This window comes from Sinocyclocheilus anshuiensis, unplaced genomic scaffold (assembly GCF_001515605.1).
Source record: "Sinocyclocheilus anshuiensis isolate Anshui unplaced genomic scaffold, SAMN03320099.WGS_v1.1 scaffold1062, whole genome shotgun sequence".
Taxonomy (NCBI): Eukaryota; Metazoa; Chordata; class Actinopteri; order Cypriniformes; family Cyprinidae; genus Sinocyclocheilus; species Sinocyclocheilus anshuiensis.
In genome coordinates this window covers 38,510-59,362 of record NW_015540895.1, presented here as the reverse complement: position 1 = coordinate 59,362, position 20,853 = coordinate 38,510, and the positions used below count along the sequence as shown (strand labels likewise).

Below are 20,853 nucleotides of genomic sequence, written 5' to 3'. Positions count from 1 at the left end.
GATGCAATCCGACGGGACTCGGGCAGAAATCATGTTCATGGATGAGCTAATGATTTATTAATGTAGTAGAATAAAGCAGGATGAGGCTGAAAGCGTGGCAGTTTAAAAAGTGTTGTTGGTGTGTGTGTGTGTGTGTGTGTGTGTGTGTGTGTGTGTGTTTTGTTTTCATTTAGTTTTGTTTTTCTTTTTTTAACCATCATGGTTGTTAAAAAAAAAAAAGTAACACTTTAGTATAGGGATCAATTCTCACTATTAATTAGCTGCTTAATTGCATGCCTATTATTAACATATTGGCTGTTTATTAGTACTTATTGTGCATGACAATATTCTACATCCCTAATCCTACCAATACCTAAACTTAACAACTATCTTTCTATTAATAATCAGCAAATTAGGAGTTTAAGGGAAAAGTCGTAGTTAATGGTTTGTTAATAGCGAGAATTGGACCTTAAAATAAAGTGTGACCAAAAAAAAAAACTTACCATGGTATCATGTCCCAAAAGAATCATACTAATACCACGGTCGTTCTTTTCTGTGAGCGACTGAGCCCTCATTAGGGCACATCTCATGTTTTCTCCTCAGCATTGCATAAGGAGCTGTTCCTGAGAGAAACTCCCTTGAGCGTAATATTCCAAGTGTTGTCATGCTTCTTGGATTGCATGCAATGTTCACACTCTAAGCTTTAAGTGTCAATTTCCTCAGATAACCTTACTGTATTACGGCAGAGAACCCGGCTCATCTGATTGGCGATCTTTTACACTGCGAGTCAGAGTAACCCTGAAATGTTTATATGGGGCCTGCTTTGTATCCTGATCATTTAGATGGAAACCTCAAAACAGGAGAAGCAGTTGGCTTTTGAAAACTAATCCCCCCTCTCTCTTTCTCTTTAGGTCCCTCTGCACTGCCATGAACACGTATTACCTGTCCTGTGTACACTGCCACAACAACTGTTCCTATGTTCTCTACAGCAACAAAATTACCTTTCTCATGGACCTTCTCCTCCATCAGTTAACAGTGAGTATTAGTGGCTCAAGCTTACTTGAGTTTGCCTAATCATGCTCGGTTTTAGGATCTTTATGTGCCGTGAATCCACATTTTTGTCACTACACTATTGTCATTTGAAGGGATAGTTCAACAAAAATAAAAATCACCCTCATGCCATTCCAAAACTTTGACTTACTTTCTTCTGTGCATCCCAAAATTTTAATATCCTGGCCACCTGTTTCCACATAATGTAGAGCCCTATGATTTCCACGATGCGGAAAACGCGGACGTAATTGTGGAATCCGGTCATAAAAACGGAATTTACCATATAATGCAGAATGTCATGGAATTTGCCAAATTTTGGATGAATAAATCAAAAGTAGGTCAGTACACTTAAAATCAAAATGCAACATAGACTAGTGTCTGTGAATATTAAGCCGCAAAAAGACTCTTTAAATATGAATTCTGCATGTTCTGCGCGTCTCTGTGTGAATGAATGGCGCAGACGCGCGATTTCTTTACTACACACACATGCGCGTGACGCTGGCTGTTTTCGGCCTCTGCTGCCTCAATATATGAGCAGATGAACACACGCACATGATCTCTAGAACTGCTCTGAGAGTCACTTCATTAGCATTTACCGTTTCTTGTGAGAAAAACTATTGTCATATCATACACAAACAGAAACCTAAAGGTCTTCACAATCCGTCAAAATAAAGGTTTGCTTTAACTTGAAGAAACTGTGACAGAAATGTATTTACTAGAAATTACCAGTTTATTTAACAGAAAATTGTAATTTTTTTTATTTTTTATCAATTATTTAGAGATGCATAATAAATGGGAACCACTTCCCATTTATTATGACTGCATGTAAAAGAGCGACCAGTACTTCGTTTAAAATATCTCCTTTTGTGTTCCACTTAAAAAAGAAAGTCATACGGGCTTGGAACGACATGAAGGAGAGCAAAAACTGATGGAATTTTCATTTTTGTGGTGAACTAATACTTTTAGGATGTGACTTCCACTTCAGCTTTTAAAGGCCTGAAGTGATGTTTGTCATGTTTAAAGGGTCATTTCTGTCTTGTTCATATTGCCAGAGCATATGTAGCTCATCTACCAGTTTAAAGCAAGTGCCAAAATGGATTTTAATACATACAACATTTCTCTTGTTTATATGACTCACTGAATCATCTTAAGTTCTGGGAAAGCTCTACTGCTGAATCACATTTCACATTGCGTCTATCCCTTATTTTTTGTCTGTACTTCAGTGTACACCCCCCCCACCCCCACCCGCCCTGTCAATCTCTCCCACCATCCTGTCCTTTGATTTTTGGCAAAGGGGGTTTCAGAACCAAACGCATGCTACGCTTCAAGCTTTTTAAGATGTCATTGAGACTAAGTATGGAAAGACACCGATGCCAGTGGGGTTGTTTGCATAAGTTTCTCAGCGTTGATTGAAAAGAACATCATAAACAGTTACAGAAACATTTTCCACTGAATTTGCAACAGGTGCTAACACTTTTTTATATATATAGACCCAAATTGCACATAATTGGCTGCATTTTCATGCAGAACATATCCCATATAATTTTTGTTACTGTGACATAATGTGGAGACCAAATGAGGAGTCAGTTTTATTAATTTACTAATATGCGAGTAAGTTTAACACATTGCATTGGAATGTACATGCAGATTTTGATGAATCATGTCTGTGCATGCAGGTTTTACGTTTCAATATGTGCATTCAATTAGTGAATGAGACACAGTGACTGAGTCATATAGGGCTTGCGGGTGTGTGTTTGCGTAAGAAACATTGGTTTGGCAAATCATTAAGCCCCAGTCAGTGTGCGTCCCAGTCTAAAAGCCATAATATTTCCTGGGGGGTACAGGGGTTTATTTCAAACTCAACACAACAGTCAGTCAGCACGCTGATTATTTGACATGTGATTGATATAAACGGACAGAATAGTCACCCAAGTGAAGTGAATAAGTCAGTAAAGAGCGATATTCAAGTTATTTTTGCAAGCTGACCTATGTAGCAGTTTACGTGTGTGTGTGTGTTTCAGTGTGGCCAGTATTGGCGTCTACCCTTCCCTTCTCTGTAATTAGATTTGTGGAGAATGTAGCTGGTTTTGCCTGCTCTCTCAGCATACTAACCTACTCCTCTGTAAAAACTGCCATTTTAACATGGGCTGTACCTGTGCTAAAGTCTGTTTGTATTTCTTGTCTTTAACCAATGATGTCTGAGTAGTCTTAAAACCACCTAAATGCATTAAACCTTATATATGACGCATACAATTGTATAATAGCAAACAACAAAATGGTCATGTTTTGGGAAATTAATAAATATGCTACAGAATTGTTTTTTTTCTAATTAATTATTAAGACTCACTAATTCATTAATTTATTTCAAATATAAATGATATATATGTATATATTAGGGGTGGAACGGTTCAACTTACTCACAGTTCGGTTTGTGTCACGGTTTTAGAGTCACGGTTTCGGTGCGGTGCGGTATGTGCTATGTTTAGGGAAAAACTATACTGTCAAATAAAAATAAAGAAAATAAGAATAATCTATCTAACTACAAGCAACAGCACAAATAAATACAATAAAGATACAAATAAAATAAACAGTGATTTTCAGGTTTACGTGTTATTTATAGCAAACCGTATTACAGATGCATTGTCAGATTAAAGTTAAATCTGGTCCTAGCGCGTGCCGAACCGTGTGTGGAGAACCGTACGGTTCGATTTTTTTAAACGAACCGTTCCACCCCTAGTGTATATATATATATATATATATATTAGTGTTTTTAAATACAAGCATTTTTATTTTTTAAGAAATCGAAATAAATCACGGTCCAGTTGTACTGGCTAATTATATGTCCTTGCATTACTGTGGCAACAACAAACTTTATTCAAGGTTCAGGTAGGTAGCTATAAACATGCTGACGGTTTAATTAGCATTAACTAGCTCGCCATTATAATTCTGTTTGTGGCAGTAGTTGGCGTGAAAGAAAATTATCATGGAAGAAGACAGTTTACGTTATTGCCCTTGCAAGCTTCGCTCTTTGATGCATAAACATTGAGTGAAAAAATCCATTAATGTTCCCTATCCTTGCTCCCATTCTTGTTACATGACCCATCTTTCTCAAGCCTGCCAGTGGTGCCCGCCAACAAGGGAATACCTCTCGTATGCCCGCCATTGGCACGCCACCAGTGACAATGTGGCTTCGAGTTGTAACTACCAATTTATAACCCAGAGCTGATGAATAATAGAGCAGCACCCTTGTAGTTATTTATGCGCTAGAGGATCAGGATTCCAACCAAAGATTAATGGCTTGCGCGTGGAAACAAAAGAGGACAGGATCCTTTTTATTTGCACCCTCTGCTTTAATTGGACATGTTTTAAAATGCAAACTGAGGTTAAATGACCCTGTCTATTGTGCAACAGTGCTGGGCCGGATATTGAGACCAGCACGGGTCGTTGTTGAGTGATCTCAGATGTCCGTCACTGCCAAGATTGGTGTAAGAGGCAGCCATCAGTCAGTTGAGCAAGTGTTTGCAAATTTAAAAAGGTATTTTTAGACCTTTCCAAATCAGTTTCAATGTTTGCTTTGAAAACTGTACATCTTGTAGGGATGCAATTAATATGATTGTGTTTTTTGTAAACTGCAGCAAAAGAAGGATTTGCAGCTTAATGGTGTAAGTTATGGTAACGACATTGTATCAAAGCTCTAAACAGAGTTTAAAGAAAATGCCTACAGTTGTTTGAACATGACTGTAGTTTTAGACCTTCCCATGTTTGACACGCTTGTAGACATGTTGAGAGCCGTTGACAAAGATGTTTCATCTGTAGCTCTTGATGAAACCTGAAAGCTCCAACGTGTCTAGACACCATTGTCTTTTTTCTTGGTAGTATCAGGGTAGTGACTAAAATTCAGGGTAGTGACTACTTCTCACAATGGCTTTTTCTGTTTCCATCAATGCTGACTAACACATCTATACCTGTTTCCGTAGCTCTTCGTGCCAGATGAGGACAATTCCATCTTCGGCCGCAGTGTCAATAAGCAGGTCTTTGAGGGTTTGACTACAGGTCTTCTGCAGACAGTAGCCAAGGTACTGGGGCAGTTGCACCCACCTAATTTGGATGGAGATGCTCCACGTATATGCACTCCGGATGCCAAGAGCAAACCTGTTGCCAGTGAGAACTTCAACACAACTCAAGATCTCATCAGGTTATTGCTTTATATGTTTTCTTTCCATGACTCTTCCTGATTCAGCTTCTTGAATGCTAATCTTATGCCCAGTGTTTGAGTAACACATAAGTTACATAATCACATTCATTTTTGGACAACAGTGCTGGTTTAAAATGAGCCAAACAAGTGCAAAGTGTACATAGAGTTACCTGAAATACTTTGCAGTCTTAAAGTTTGCCTTTTTAATTTCCCTTTTCCACACACCTCACCTTCTGCTCATCAGGCAAATGGAGGCAGGAAAACATGACATGGCTCTTGTTAGCAACAATATTTTTTCCAATGTAAAATACACAAGAATTTCTCAAAGTTTGGAATGAGATCCCTTGTGCAGGGAATGATCTCTTGGAATTGATCCAGAGGTTAGCATGAACAGACAATTTGGAAATTTGTTCAAAAGTCTACTCCAATTTAATGACATAATAATCTTGTGAAATTAATAAAGACCTGGGCCCTCATTTATCAACAGTGCGTACGCACAGATGTGTGTGTAATGAGTGCGTAAGAACAGTTTCAAGCAAAGTGTGGGATCTACCAACTTGTACTTAAACGTAGGAATGTGTGTAAATATAAGCACAACTCTGAGCATGTTTACGCAGAGAATCTAGTGGTAGAATGGAGATACTACAAAAAGAACGTGCCGCTGCGTATTTCCTGTATTTAATTGCAGATACTCAATTTATAAATTCATAGTTCAAGCTAGACATTTGCATAATTGGTGTAAAAAGCAATAAACTATTTATTTTGTCTTGTTTCTAGTCAAAATATCTAAACAAATCTTAAATCAAGATGCATTTACTAGATAAGCAAAAAGACATTAGATATTTAGTCTTGCTATCTAAATAAAGTGAATTTTGTTTAAAACAAGTAGAATCCTCTTAAAACAAGATTATTTTTCTTACCCATTTTTTTTTTTTTTTTTTTTTTTTGCCTTGCAGGTGGGAAGTCATTTGAAATGTAGCTGTAGTGTCATGGCTTATCTCACTTTGCTGGAATATTAGGCAAACCATGCACTGTGCAGAGAACGTGTTTTCAAAGATCGCGCTGATCTGTTTAGTGAAAGCACAGAATGGCTTCTCAGTCGGTACCGCTTTCTTTGCCATGATTTCGGTGAGGACATTTATACATTCACGTGATTTATAAAGGGAGGTGTTGTTGTCACCATATATGGTTTATTGGAGGCGTTTCTGAATGCAAATGACAATGAACGTGAATGAGCATGGTGCTTAAGAACGTGTGGGATTTATCAACAATGATTACTTACTGGTGTGCGTGCGTACCGCGTATGCACGTTTGATAAATATGGATTTTTTTTTTGTACTTGCATTCTAAATTTCATTCGTAGGACAAAATATAGAACCTTTTCTACGTGTTGTTGATAAATGAGGGCCCTGGCTTTCTGCACATTTGTTAGGTGGAGTATGCTCTTGGATGCACCTCTTTCCTAACTTAGCCGGAAACGCCTTCTTATATCCGTGCTCTAAACCAAAGTTTTTTCATCTTTACATCAGCCAAAATTCCCTTCTGGAAGTGCACGACTTGAAGTTGAACTCCGCATTAGAGTAGGGCAGTGTGGAGGAGAGCGCCAGTGCTGGGCTTTCCCTTGCTCTCTGAGGAAAGGCAGACAGCCCAGCCTGCTAAGAATCCCAAGCTTCCCACAATCCCTCAGTGTTCCCTCCCATGATTTGTTTGACACGAGCAGTCTCAAGCCCAGTGCAGTGACCGTGGAGTGACCTTACAGACATGGCCGGAACAGACCAAGCAGTGTCTGGATCACCAAAAATAAAACTGAAGAGAAGAAATTTTCCTTTTTAGTTTTTCATTGACTGCAAAAGTAAAAAGGAAACAGACTTGTGGGGGGAATAGAAGTGGTACAAAGACCAGATTCAAACCTGCATTTCCCATATGACCAGCAAGGCTCAATGTAGGCATTAACAGCTGGCCACGAATCCAAAAAATGGCCACATTTCTCTCAGTATCTGTCCGATGTAGAAAATAAAGTGAAAACCAAATGATAATGGTCAGAATTTGTAGAATTTAATTTGATGTAGGTGGAAAAACTCTGAATAAGTCACATCCAGGTCCGCTAGACCTTTGGAAGAACCTAATCGTGACTGATCACTTTGGCTTATGTTGCCAGGATGAAGCGTCTGAAAGGCTGCACAATGGTGTGTGGAAAGCCGCTTTCTGCTCGAGCCAAACCAAAGAGGAGGATAAAGCCATAAGGGGCTTTAGTTCAGGTGATGGCCGACCTGTTGAGAAGAAGGGGGAGGAAGAATTGTAATTACCTTAATTGAGTGCAGCCTCATTTGACTGACAGCCATAACAAAAGGAGGTATGAGGGAAGTAGAAAAGAGAGAATGAAGGGGAGAAAGATACAGACTGGGAAACAGAAGCTAAAGTAGAGCGTGTGAGATGCAGATCTGCAACTGACTCAGCTCTTTGCTGTGCTGGAGCCACAAAACGCTGGCCCAGACTTCGCTGGGAGGTCCAGTGATTGACTGCCAGGAGACTTTCAGCAGTGCGAGAGGGTGGAGGGACAGAATACCTGAGCCATGAGGGAAGAAGGGGGGGCTTTTCTCCTGTTCTAGATCTGAGCTGGCACACGGAGACACAGTCATCCACTAATACTGTAATTAGGCCTGATTTGTAGCCAGGAGGGTGCGGACCAACACGGTCATGAGACCTTTCATTTGACCAGACAAATTAGAGATATAGACATAATAGGCAGGAGTTGTGGGCTCAGATGAGAGCTCAGATTTCAGGCCAGGAGTATTCTGGATTGCAGTGGCCTTCATGACCATGAGCTGTCTACTTAGACAGCATTTTAAGGTATCATAAGTGTGCTGCCACTTGCCTGTTACAGAAAGTCCAAAACCATAAGCTGCTCTCATTTTGGCCAATATTAAAGGGATAGTTCACCCATAAATGAAAATTCTGTCATTAATTACTCACCCTCATGTCGTTCCAAACCTGTAAGACCTTCGTTCATCTTCAGAACACAAATTAAGATATTTTTGATGAAATCCGAGAGCTTTCTGACCCTGCATAGACAGCAACGCAACTGACAAGGCCCAGAAAGTTAGTAAAGGCATCGTTAAAATAGTCCATGTGACATAAGTGGTTCAACCTTAATTTTATAAAGCTACGAGAATACTTTTTGTGTGCAAAGACAACAACAATAATGACTTTATTCAACAATTAATTTTCTTCCCTGTCAGTCTTCGATGCAAGTTAACGACAGTATCACGACGCAAGCAGAGCAATGCACACACATGCATCGCGGTACTGACGTAAACAAGCGTCAAAAAACGGGTTTGGAATGACATGAGGATGAGTAATTAATGACAGAATTTTTGGGTTACCTAACGCTTTAAGGCACCTTCACATTTTCCCCAGAGAAGGCAATCCCACGCAGTGTGGCAAACTTGGTGGAAAATTCATCCAAAATGGCGAATAACAGAAAACAAATGTTGACTATAAATATACCCAAAATCCACTCAAGGAAATGATTCATGTGATTGTCATTCGAATGTTTTTTTAAGTCAAGTCTGATGCATTTCGGCTTGTTTCCCTCAGCTATGTGGTGAACATGGGCTTAATCGACAAGCTGTACGGCTGTTTCCTGTCCATACAAGGACCGATTAACGAGAGTCCCAAGATGGCTGCCTTTCTCGAGCAAGCCACAGCTTTCCTCCATGGGATGTGCAAGTTGTGTTTTGCTGTGACTGGACGGTGAGTGGTTTCTAATGTTTACTTCATTTGTCTCCATTGTCATCCACTCTTTGAAATGCCCCTCCAGTCTGCTTACAAAAAAGTAGCATAGCATATACTAGGACATCTTTACAATATTTTGGTATTCTTTGAATTGCTTTTGAATTACTAGTTACCATGGTTGATATTTAGTACTATAGGGTTCTTAAAGTGCAATCATGCTACAATCACTGTACCATGATACATCCACGGTATCTATTTATAGTGGTTGCACCCTTCCCAAACATCCCCAGACTAGTATATAACCTCATTCCTATCTGAATTAATAGGTGAAGTCCACTGTAGTTTTGTTGTTCAGATGTCTGAAGAGGTGCAGACCAGAGACAGCAGCCCCATCAATCAGCAGCTCATTTCCCAGTGTCTGACACTAGCCCTGCAGAGCCTGTGCTGATAGTCATCTAGCGGCCCCGCAGCTCTGTCCCCCCGCACTGTAAACTTCTGCCTGCGGCCCACCCACATGTGCATCGGAGTACGTTTGTGCATGCACAACTGCTGACAGAGGCTAACCACACAGTCACAGTTTGTGATATCCCGCCTTTGACCTCTGACCCTGACTTGCAGAAAAGACGAATCACTGTGATGCTGCACTGTTGCTTTCGACATTCGTTAAATTGCACTGTAAACATTTTAGGAGTGGTCGTTTGTGTACATTGTGAAAACACGATCTAACATGAAATGTGATGTTGAAAAAAAGACCTGATTGTAAGGTGTGATAAAAGGTAGGAAGAAAGTGATAGTGATATATTTTCAACCATGCTACTGATGTGTTTCAGAACAATTTGAATGAAACTCTCTTGATCCCCACTATAATCTGAATGAGTCCTTGCATTTGCACAAATTCATATTTCAGTCCATTCCACTTGGGTTTTGGAGTTTCTTCAAAGGTCATAGCTCCTCCTTTATTGGCCAGCTATGTACTGTTCCAGCTGTTGCATGCTATAATGCCACCCAGCTGGTTATGACAACTCTAGTGTCTCTCCCAACATCCTTTGGCTTCTGACACTGAATATCTGTGAGAAACTCCAGTGCCAGTTCTTCTCTTTAATAGTCCTGCTCAGCAGCATAATCAACATCTTTCATAATCAAGTCAACGCTCCATTCCGTCATTCTTCACTATGCTGAAGGCCAGGAAGTTGTCCCTTTGTGTTTCGTGTTCGACATTTCCGAGTTGCTCTGCTCACTTGCAGTTGCCAGACCCTGGGATTTGTTCTTACAGCGTGTGCTTTGTGTTTCTGTCACCGACTACCAGTGTATTTGGTGGGATTAAATATCGATAGTCATCAACGCCAATGAAAGCTTGTCAAGGAGCGCTTGTGCTGAGCTAATGACAATGTGTTAGCTTCTGAGTTGTGGCTTGTGTTGCAGTCAGAATAGATTGAAATGGTGGAGTATCTGCTTGTTCTGCTTTGGATCAGGGGACTTTCTTTTTTAAAGTTAACTAATGGGGCTTTTCCTTGCTATAAAGCAGGGGTGCGCAATCCTGCTTCTGGGGATCTTCCTTCCTGCAAAGTTTCTGGTCTAATACACCTGTCTGCTGTCTTTGAAATCCTTGCAAACCTTGATTATTGGCGCAGGTGAGTTTGGTCAGGGTTGGATTCAAATCAACAGAGCAAGTCTGAACACTCCTGGTGTAAAGCGACTAGAAGGTATTGGGAGAGAGACCAGGAAAAGGGTCAGGAAATGGTTCCGGGGGCATATTCGGATCCTGACCCCATTCCCTTTCTGACTCTATGCCATGGTGTCAAGCATCCAGCAGAGTTTTAGACACCTTGACCGACTTAGGAACCTTATTTTTTTCTCGAGTCATTAAATTGCCATTAAAAATCCTTTTCCTTCAAGGAAATAGTTTCATGGCAAATCAGAGTTCCAGATATATTTTATCTCGTCCTCTTTAAATCAGATAGACGCTAACAGCATTACCATAGGTTTAGCTGCAAGCATGGATCTGATCAGACGATGCTGATTTGGGGTCAGTGGTTAGGCTCAAATTGCCTCTGTCAGGCCTTTCACTTTCATCCCACTCCGCTGTCTCCTGTTTCAGGGTCAGGAGATGTGAAGTACGTCATGCACAGTCACTCTGTGAGAACCAAGTCTTTGTTCCCTCATGTGGACACTGATCATGACTGTCTCGGCGGATACTGCCCTTCTCCTCTGAAGTGAGACCAGTTCTGGGGATTTTCTTTCGCCGGTTAAGGTTAAACGTAGATGAGAGGCACAGAGCCGAGATCAGTCCCACAAGGTGGCTTCCACCCGGAAGCTTATTCCCGAGTAGCCGATCTCTTGTACTTGCTGTGATCTCATTGCCGAGGGTGAGGTTTCCCCCTCACCGAGCTTGACACTCCTTTCCCCCCTTGGCTTACCAAAAGGTCTGTTTCCCCTCCAGTGCACTTGGTGTAGTGTTCACGGACGCATCCTCAACTGCAATGTGACACCTTGTAGAACCTGCCCCTTTTGTGCTGTTTAGGGATCAGCCCTTGATACCAAAATCCAGACTCTTGCCACTGAGACGGTAACAGAAGATCTTGTCTCAGATCAGCCTTAAGGAGCGCTTCTGCTCAGACCCTCAGGGGTATGAAGTTACCAATCCTGCTAATCTGCAGGGTGTTGTCCTGACTGAGACACACAAACATGCTGCTGTAAATCTGGTAAGATGGGTCTTAATTAAATGTGCTGCAACACAAGATGGCCAGAGAGTGAGGTGAGTTTGCATAGTTGTGGAGCCAGTGCTATTGGCTGACAGATGGCTGTCCAAGTTCCAAGGCTTCCCTCCACTTTGGCTCTTCTGTTGCTGTGTGGAGCGCTCCAGGATTGTCATTGTTTGGACGGTCAGCTTCATAGCTTAGAAGCTCAATTTCCCCAAGATTCACCTGATCAGTTGGTGATTTGTCACATTTATAGATTATGTCCTTACCTCACCTCTACATCCATCTCTCCCTACACTCTAGATATTAATTCTGTATATCTGTCAATTACATTCTGTCCACTTCTTTAAATATTCTATGCCAGGGGTGTCCAAATCCGGTCCTGGAGGGCCGGTGTCCTGCAGAGTTTAGCTCCAACCCTAATTAAACACAACTGAACCAGCTAATCAAGCTCTTACTGGGCACACTAGAAACTTCCAGTCAGGTGTGTTGAGGCAAGTTGGAGCTAAACTCTGCAGGACACCGGCCCTCCAGGACCGAGTTTGGACACCCCTGTTCTATACATTCATTCTGTCTTTAAGTTTGTCACATTGCATTTGTCTCTGTATGATTATTTTTTATCTGTTCCACATTCTGTCCATCTCTCTGTATATTCTATACATCTGGCCACCACATTCTGTCCATTTCAATATGTTCTATATATTCATTCTTTCTTAACACATTCTATCATCTCTGTACATTAATTCTATAAATCTATCACATTCTATCCATCTCTATAAATTCTATATATTTATTCTATACACCACTTTCTGTCCATCTCCATAAGTTCTATGTTCATTCTTTATATCTGTCTTTCACATTCTATCAAATTCTATACATTCTATATATTCATTCTAAGCATTGGCCACTATATACTGTTTTCCACTGTACATTCTACACATTTATTCTATACATTTGTCCAAAACATTCTGTTTATGCAGTCTACACATTTATTCTATATCTCCCCACTACATTCTGTCATCTCTATGCATTCATTATTTGTTTGTGCACCATGTTCTATCCATAACTACACTTCTACACATTCATTCTATAAATATGTCCACCAAATTATGTCAGTCTATCTGGACATTCTCTACATTGATTTTATATATCTGTTCTGTTATACACCACATTCTGTGCATTCTTATTTTACAACTGCCATCACAGTCTTGCTTTTCATTCTATATTCATTTTATAGAAATAAAATGCTCTATTGTCTTCTCTCCATACATTCATGCATTTAATGTATCTATCATCATATTTAGTCCATGTAAGTATACATTTTATACATCTATTCTATACTTAGTCCTGTCCATCACATTTTATCCGTCACTCTACACTATATAATATATACATATATGTATGCATGTATGTATAGCCCCTTCTTTCTTCTCCTGTATCTCTATTTTACTCCTCTGTTCTTTGTGTCTTTCTCTCTGATCTCCAGTCCCTGATCCCAGGCTCAGAAGTGTAAAGTCTTTCTTATCTCTCCTCATATATTAGACTACAGCCACCCTCACTGTGTCTCAGTGTTCATTCCTGAGCCAGGCAGGGCCAAATGTTACCAGTTAAACATATTTGCCCCATAGGCATGCTTCACAGATGGGGCTTGCCTTCGTTATTTATATCAGAACGGACAGGCTCTGGTCTAGCAAGTAAATCTAGAAGCCGCGGGGACAAGACATCCCACACTCCCCTACATCCTGGGTCTTCAGTTTTTGTGGCTTAAGCAAATAACCAGCAACACCTCAGGTTATGATGCTTTTAGACCACACCCCTGCCACCTTTTGCCACACTGTGCACCATACAACAGCCCTGTGCAGTGGCCAGTGATTCAGATTGAAAGGTGCACAAGCATGAGAACTTTATTTGTACTGGCCTGATACATGTGATACAATGAGAAGCACCTTTGGCCTTGCTAATAAAATAACGGTATTTTTGACCCTGATTTTTTTTTTTTTTTTTTTTTCTTGCGTGTCAGTCAGTGGTTAAAGGGTATTATTACCTGTTGAACAAAGTGGCCTTTTGTACGACATCATGTGTGATTGATCTTGTTTGTGGATATTTGAATGAGTATTTTCCTACACAACGTTATGTGCTTTTTCTGAATGTCTGTAGCTGTCTGTTGATTTTAGGCTACGTTCAGATTGTCATACTGCCTTCTATTTAAAAAAAAAAAAAAAAAAAAAGAAGAATGCTGTGAAGTGTATGCAATTTTTAATTAAATTTGTATATGCATATTTATATGGATATGCATGATCTACTACAGAATCTTTAGAACGCTGCATAGAATGAAAAAAGTCTTACATTTTTAGGTTTTAAAAACTTTCTTATTTTGCCAAAAATTACATTAAAAATAGTTTATTAGTATTATTATTGTTGTTGTAATAGTATTTGTTTATTATTATTATTATTATTATTATTATAAATAGTTTTGGCAGCATGATAAAATGAGGTAAATAGATTTTATAATAATTATATTATTATTATTATTATTATTATTATTATTATTATCATCATTATTAATATTGTTGTTATTGGCAGCCATCTAAAATTTTAATAGAATTAATACTAATAATAATTAGTAGCAGTAGTAGTAGTAGTAGTAGTATTTTTCAAAAAGTGGACATTGCATAATAACCATATTGCAATTCTTTCACCCTCCAATTCTCGTTCTCAGTTCCCTGAGCGTCTTTGACAACAAACGTCAGGACCCCACCGGTTTGACGGCCCTCCTGCAGAGCACCGACCTGGTGGGCGTCCTCCACATGCTATACTGCACCCTGCTCCACAGTGCCCTCCCTGACTCTCTCTCAGCCGGCCCTGTGGGCCCCCAGGAGCCTTACAGCCCTGCCGTCATCCAGGTGGCCCTCCAGGGACTGCGTTTCCTCAACACCTTCGCCCTGCTGGACCTCTCAGCCTTCCAGGTATTCATTTCCGTTGTGGCTCCTGTGTGTTATAGATGTGTCAAACAGTTGAAAAATTAAATGAATATCACTGACGAATCTTCAGTGTAAATATTCATTTAATTAGTTAGCACACCAAATATCTAGGTTTTTAGGGCCTGACTTGAGCACACTGAGAAAAAAGAATCTGGCTCAAGTGTTTTATAGAGTCCAGAAGACCATGTTTACCTTCTGAAAAGTACCGCGGCCCTCTGTTGAACTACGCCTCATGTGATGAATAACCATTTTGCTCTGGTCCTGTTTACAATCTGTGAGATCCTGCCTCTTTGGTTCAAAGCTCTGTGGAAGGATGCTTGTATGTGACCATCTCTTTTGCGGTATGCTGTCCATCCTGTTAGAGTAGTTCAGCTCTCTGAAGCCACCCTGTCTGCTTAAAGTAATGCCGCACAGCTTGTTTTTTTCTAAACGCAGCAGTCAGACCACTGGTTTGGCCTTCAGCTAGCGGCAGATCTGTCAGCCCCATCTTTCAGACAGACGTTCTGAAAGCAATAAAAAGCTCCTGGGCTCTCATTAATGGTTGTGTAGGTACGTCTGCACACACAAATGTGGACCGTAAAGACATAAGCCTCAAGCTAATGGTCCAGCCAGGGTTTCCTCCAAATGCTCTCAGAGCCACTGGTAGGATATCAGTGTTTCTTCACAGAACAACGTTAACCCGGTGGATGTAAACACACCTGACCTCTGACCCCGGGCCAGTCATGTTGAAAGCTCTGGGTGAGTAATGCAGACAGAGAGTGGCATAACGTGCACAGGCTCCGGTCGTACTTCAGCCGGCATGATAAAGAGACAAGAACGGTATCGCTAGGCTAAATCATCATGTAAACACCTAGGCGTGAACGAGGAGGGCGGAAAACCTATGAATTGCTTCAATGTGTTGCTGTAGAAACTCTGTGTCTCTCAGGCTTTTTCAGTTTCTCGTGCCAACTATTCAAAACAGCTGGGAATCAGTATGATGGGCAATTTAGATTTTGTACTTTAGTCAGTATTGGGGAGTAACTAAAAGTAGCTACTAGTTTTTCAGTGGCGACAGCAGTAGTGATTCAAACTCTATGAAAATATCAGTTAACGTATAAATTAGTGTATTGATAGTTTAGTTTGAATTTAATGTAAATTTACCTATTCAAGTTTAATGCCGTTTAATCCCACAGTCATGGGAATGTGTATATACAGTATAAATATTTATATCGATCTTAAAACAATGTACTAATGATGAGCAACTGTAAAAATCATGATTCATTGTTCAAAAGGTGTATTCTTTATACCCTGTATTCTCCTACTCCTCTTTTTACTTGGATTTCAGCTTTTAAGGGATAGTTCACACAAAAATGAATTTTGTCATTAATTACTCACCCTCATGTTGTTCCAAACCCGTAAAACCTTCGTTCATCTTTAGAACACAAAATAAGATATTTGAACAATTTCTTGTCTTCCATGTCAGTCTTCGATGCGAGTTCACGAGAGTACCATGACATATGCGCTGAACCTTGTTTACAAGCGGTACTGTCGTGAACACACGTTGAAGACTGACATGGAAGAGAAGAAATTGTCGAATAAAGTCATTATATTTGTTTTCTTTGCGCATAAAAAGTATTCTTGTAGCTTTATAAAATTAAGGTTACTGATGTCACATGGACTATTTTATTGATGTCCTTACTACGTTTCTGGGCCTTGAACGTGTCAATTGCATTGCTGTCTATACAGGGTCAGAAAGCTCTCGGATTTCATCAAAAATATCTTAATTTGTCTTCCGAAGATGAACAAAGGTCTTGCAGGTTTGGAACGACATGAGGGCGAGTGATTAATGACAGAATTTTCATTTTTGGGTGAACTATCCCTTTAACTTTGGTTATATCCACATGGAAAAAAACAAGTTCAACACGAGATAGGAGGTACCAGCAGCATTATGGGTAATGCATTAACATTATTTCATGAGATGATGTGGATAAGAGTCCACCCTGAGCTAGAGACTCATTGAGGTGGGGTCTTTCATGCCGGTTTAGCTGTTACCAGACTGGATGTATAAGTATAGCCCTATAGAATAGATCTGGTTGCTTAGTAGCAGAGCTTCTAGACAAAACACAGCCTAAGGTTTTAATTGTTGTGTTTTTTCAGCTTTTTTGATAATTGAGCATAATCCATCTTTTCATATTATATAGGTCAGCTTGTGGCACGTAGGTGTTTCTTTGGCCTTGGGTGGTGCATTCAGAAAACTCCAAAATTAAAAACACAATTATTGCTTTTTTATTTTCAATTAAGTGTTAATGCACATGATTAATTATGTTTAACAGTTCATTTTTTTTATTTCGGTTTCTGAAATTTCGAAATTTAAAGTCTTTTTTGGTTTAGTTTGGTTTGGTTTGATTTGTATGGAAGCCCGCCACTGAGTAAGAAATAAAAAAAGGTAATTGCGACTTTATCTCAGAGTTCTGAGATTTTTCTCGCAATTGCAAGTTTACATCTTGCAATTCTGACTCTTTTTTTTCTCAGAATTGCATGATACAAATTCTCAATTCAGACTAGGGTTGTGACGGTGAGGAAATTTTCCCACCGGTTAATCGACGTGTGACAACACCGGTAATACCGGTATCACCGAGGGGGGCGGGGCATTCCCTCTTTTCCTTGCTTTCCTTCGCTTTTAAATAGCTTGTAAAAGCGGCGTGAGCATTTTACTTTCACTTTCAAATAGCGGCAATTCGGCGTAAAGAAATTGTTCGTTTGAATTTTCCCTCTTTTCCTCTCTTTCCTTCACTTTTAAATAGCTTAAAAGCGCCGTGCGCATTTTACTTTCACTTTTGAATTAGCGGCAGTTCGGGGTCAATTGCTTGAATGCAACAACAAAATACAACGTCAAACTCACTTTAGCCTATATATAACACATAGAGCTTTTATTAACAAAACAAATAAAAATACACCATGCTATAGGGCAGGCTATGCCTAATATAAAATAACTTACATAAAGTTTAAATAGGTATACACAACTGGAAATAGGTAAACATTTATAATATATAACCAAATAAATAAGAACGAAGTTTATTAGCAAAACGAATAAGAAAGCTTGGAGGCACGGCATACACCTTGATGTCAAATCAAATCAATTAATTATACATAGTTTAAATAAAGTAAAAATCAGCAAACACTGTGGAACAAGTAAATAAGAAACGAATGTTTAAAAAAAACTTCCAAAATCACCTTAGATTAACGGCAAAAGTCAACAGGCTTTTCAAAATCCAAAATATTGCCAAACAGGCGCTTTTGCATTTCGTTTCGAAACTAAATCATCCGCGATCGTCTTGTCTGTCTCACCCCACTCTTCTTGTCAGTCAGCTCGACTCACTCTCCTCACTGGAGAAATGAAATCTGATCTGTGGTGCGACTGTCGTTCGGCACGCTGCATTGAGCAGCCGCGTTCAGTTTTTAATTGTAATGTCTGTTCTTTTACTGAACTGAATGAGATTTTTATTACTATAAAAAAATCAAAACGACGGTGGGGGTCGGTGCCACGGTGGGAAAGTGACGTAACCGGTGTTGCGGCTTAACACCGGTGTAACCATTAGCACCGACTTTTTTATATTTCTGAATTGTGAAATTTACAATTCTGACTTTTTTTTTCTCACAATTGCGAGTTTATATCCTGCAATTCTGGCTTTATAACTCTGTTGCAAATGTATATCTCACAATTCTGAGAAAAAAAGTCAGAATTTCGAGATGTGAACTTGCAGTTGTGAGGAAAAAAATACTTTTTTTTTTTTTTTGGCGGAAATGTGCTTCCATAGATTTGTTTTTGTTTTGTTGTGTTTTGGTTTGTATTGTTTTGATTTGTTTTTGTTCTGTTTAGTGTTTTTAGTTTTGTTTAGTTGTGTGGGGGGGGGGCTTGTGTGTGTGTGTGTGTTGGTTTGGTTTGTTTTGTTTAGATTTGTTTTTGTTTGTTTTTTGTTTTGTTTTGTTTTTGTGAGACAAGCAAAGAGCTCTGCTGCATCCATCCACTGTACCTCTGTCCAGCATATGAATGTCATCCTCACAATCTAAACACTACACATAGTACTTTGAACCTAATGTGTTAACTAAAAATTACATTTGTTCACAATTTAATATTTACATCATTTGCTGGCCTTTCAATAGTGTTATGAACAAATATTTAGTAGTGATACATACTAAAAAAAATCAGAAGTCTTGGTATTATTCCTTTTGGTAAGAAATGTTAATCAGAGTTTTTTTCAAACAGACTGCCTGTGGTGATGCAAACCCAGCGTCTTGCTCCCATTACATATGCTGAGAATTTCAGGTATTGTTGTTTAGACTCTCCATCCCATAACACTCTCCAACCCAGCAGAAAATGTCAGTAGTTTCAGTGCTGACCCTGAGGCGTTCAGTCATGTTGACATGTTTAATAAATACTGTCTCTAGACCAGCAGATAGCATCTCTTTAGTTTGAGGGAATTGGGGGGTCTTGAGGTGGGACTACTGATTCCAGAACCAGTTCGACCTTCACGAGCAACAAGTTCCACCTCCTTCTCTTGCACCACGTTTCCTGCTGAGAAAAGATCACCCTCATGATGTTCCAACCCTGTATGATTTTCTTTTTTCTCACAGCAGAAAAGAAGATGAAGAAAATATCTCAGTGTGGTTTTGTCCATAAAATAAATGTCAACAGTCTCCAGTGTTGTCTCCAGTCTCCAATGACTTTTATTGCATGGACAAAAAACATTCTCTCTTCTATTGTGTTCCGAAGAAGAAACAGAAACAGAAGAAACAGTTTTAATCTGTGTGTGATCTATTTATTTAATAGTGTTGAAATCCCTGTATTGCACAGCTTTTTTCCGTGGCTTTTTGCATTTTTAATGCACAGAAACATCGCTGACTCATCCACTGGTCAGATTCTGATGTAGGTTTCTGTTGTGTCTAGTGTGTTTTAGGAGCGGAGGGTCTGTCTCTGGCCTTCAGACACATTGTGAGTTCTCTGCTGTGGTACTGCTCTCAACACCGCTCCGAGGAGCTGCTCCATGAGCTCATCATCTGCGTCGGCTACTTCACTGTCAACCACCCAGACAACCAGGTGGGATTACCTTCATTATTAATGTTATGTAATGTGCAAGCGTGCAAACACGTTTGTTTCATTAATACATATGGTATCATGATTATATATTGATGCATTTTTAGTATATTAAGCGGTCTTATCAAATACACCCACACCAAACATATACTTTTAATCAGCAAGGATGCATTAAATTGATCAGAAGTGACAATAAAGACATTTAAAATGTTACAAAAGATTTGTATTTTAAATAAATGCTATTCATCAAAGAATCCTGAAAAATGTATATTATATATAAAATAAAAAGCAGCACAACTGTTTTCAGCATTTATCAAATCAGCATATTAGAATGATTTCTGAATGTGACACTGAAGACGAAAGTAATGATGCTAAAATTACACAAAAATAAATGGCATTTTAAAATATATTAAAATAGAAAAGTTATTTTAAATTGTAAAAATTATTTAACATTATTGCAGTTTTTACTGTATTTTTTATCAAATAAATGCAGCCTTAGTGAACATAACATTTCAAAAATGTTTAAAAACCTTGCTGACCCAAACTTTTGAACGATACAGTATATCCACAACAAACATATTTTTGACAGATCATGTAGTATAACCATTTCATCCCAGATTTTTTAAAGCTAAGTGAGCACATGTAATTTACTCAAAACTGGTAATAACTGCTAATATTTTGTTGAAAATATTTTTTTACCAAAGTGAATCGAATATGATACAGTATGTTTTAATGTTACGTTAATTTTATATTAGATGATAATTTATGTAAAATATCTAATAGCGACAAAAAATTGTGAATTGCAATGCTGCAAAAAAAAAGTGCACATTTGTATTATATTTGTGGAGGGTGTTGTGTAGATCAGTGTCATTTTAGTGTCATTTAGATACAATTATTGTTTTATTACTATTGTGAATTACGTATTTTTTATATTTTGTTTTAATTTTAATTTTAAAGTTTTATTAGTTTTGTTTTGTGTTTTTGTCATTTTATTCGTTTTTTTTTAAATATCTATATATAGTTTTTATTAATATTTCAGTTTCAGTTATTTTAGTACATCAAGTTAAACTAGATGAAAAATAAAAGTTGTCTCTGCAGTTAGCTGAACATTTTTATATATGTATGTGTGTGTGTATATAT

General features: G+C 38.9%; 1 protein-coding gene across 4 annotated transcripts in view; it reads left to right on the top strand.

The window, feature by feature from the left end:
- LOC107688925 (S phase cyclin A-associated protein in the endoplasmic reticulum-like) overlaps window positions 1-20,853 on the top strand; it is a 123,779-nt gene that overhangs the window by 86,771 nt on the left and 16,155 nt on the right. For all 4 annotated transcript variants that reach the window (XR_001634281.1, XM_016486758.1, XM_016486757.1 and 1 more), the window contains 5 exons: window positions 891-1,014; window positions 5,007-5,224; window positions 8,822-8,977; window positions 14,378-14,624; window positions 19,567-19,716. Coding sequence is in view for 3 of the 4 variants with exons in the window: in XM_016486758.1 (XP_016342244.1) it covers window positions 891-1,014; window positions 5,007-5,224; window positions 8,822-8,977; window positions 14,378-14,624; window positions 19,567-19,716 (895 nt within the window). In the remaining variant the exon portion in view is untranslated. The remainder of the gene's footprint in view (window positions 1-890; window positions 1,015-5,006; window positions 5,225-8,821; window positions 8,978-14,377; window positions 14,625-19,566; window positions 19,717-20,853) is intronic.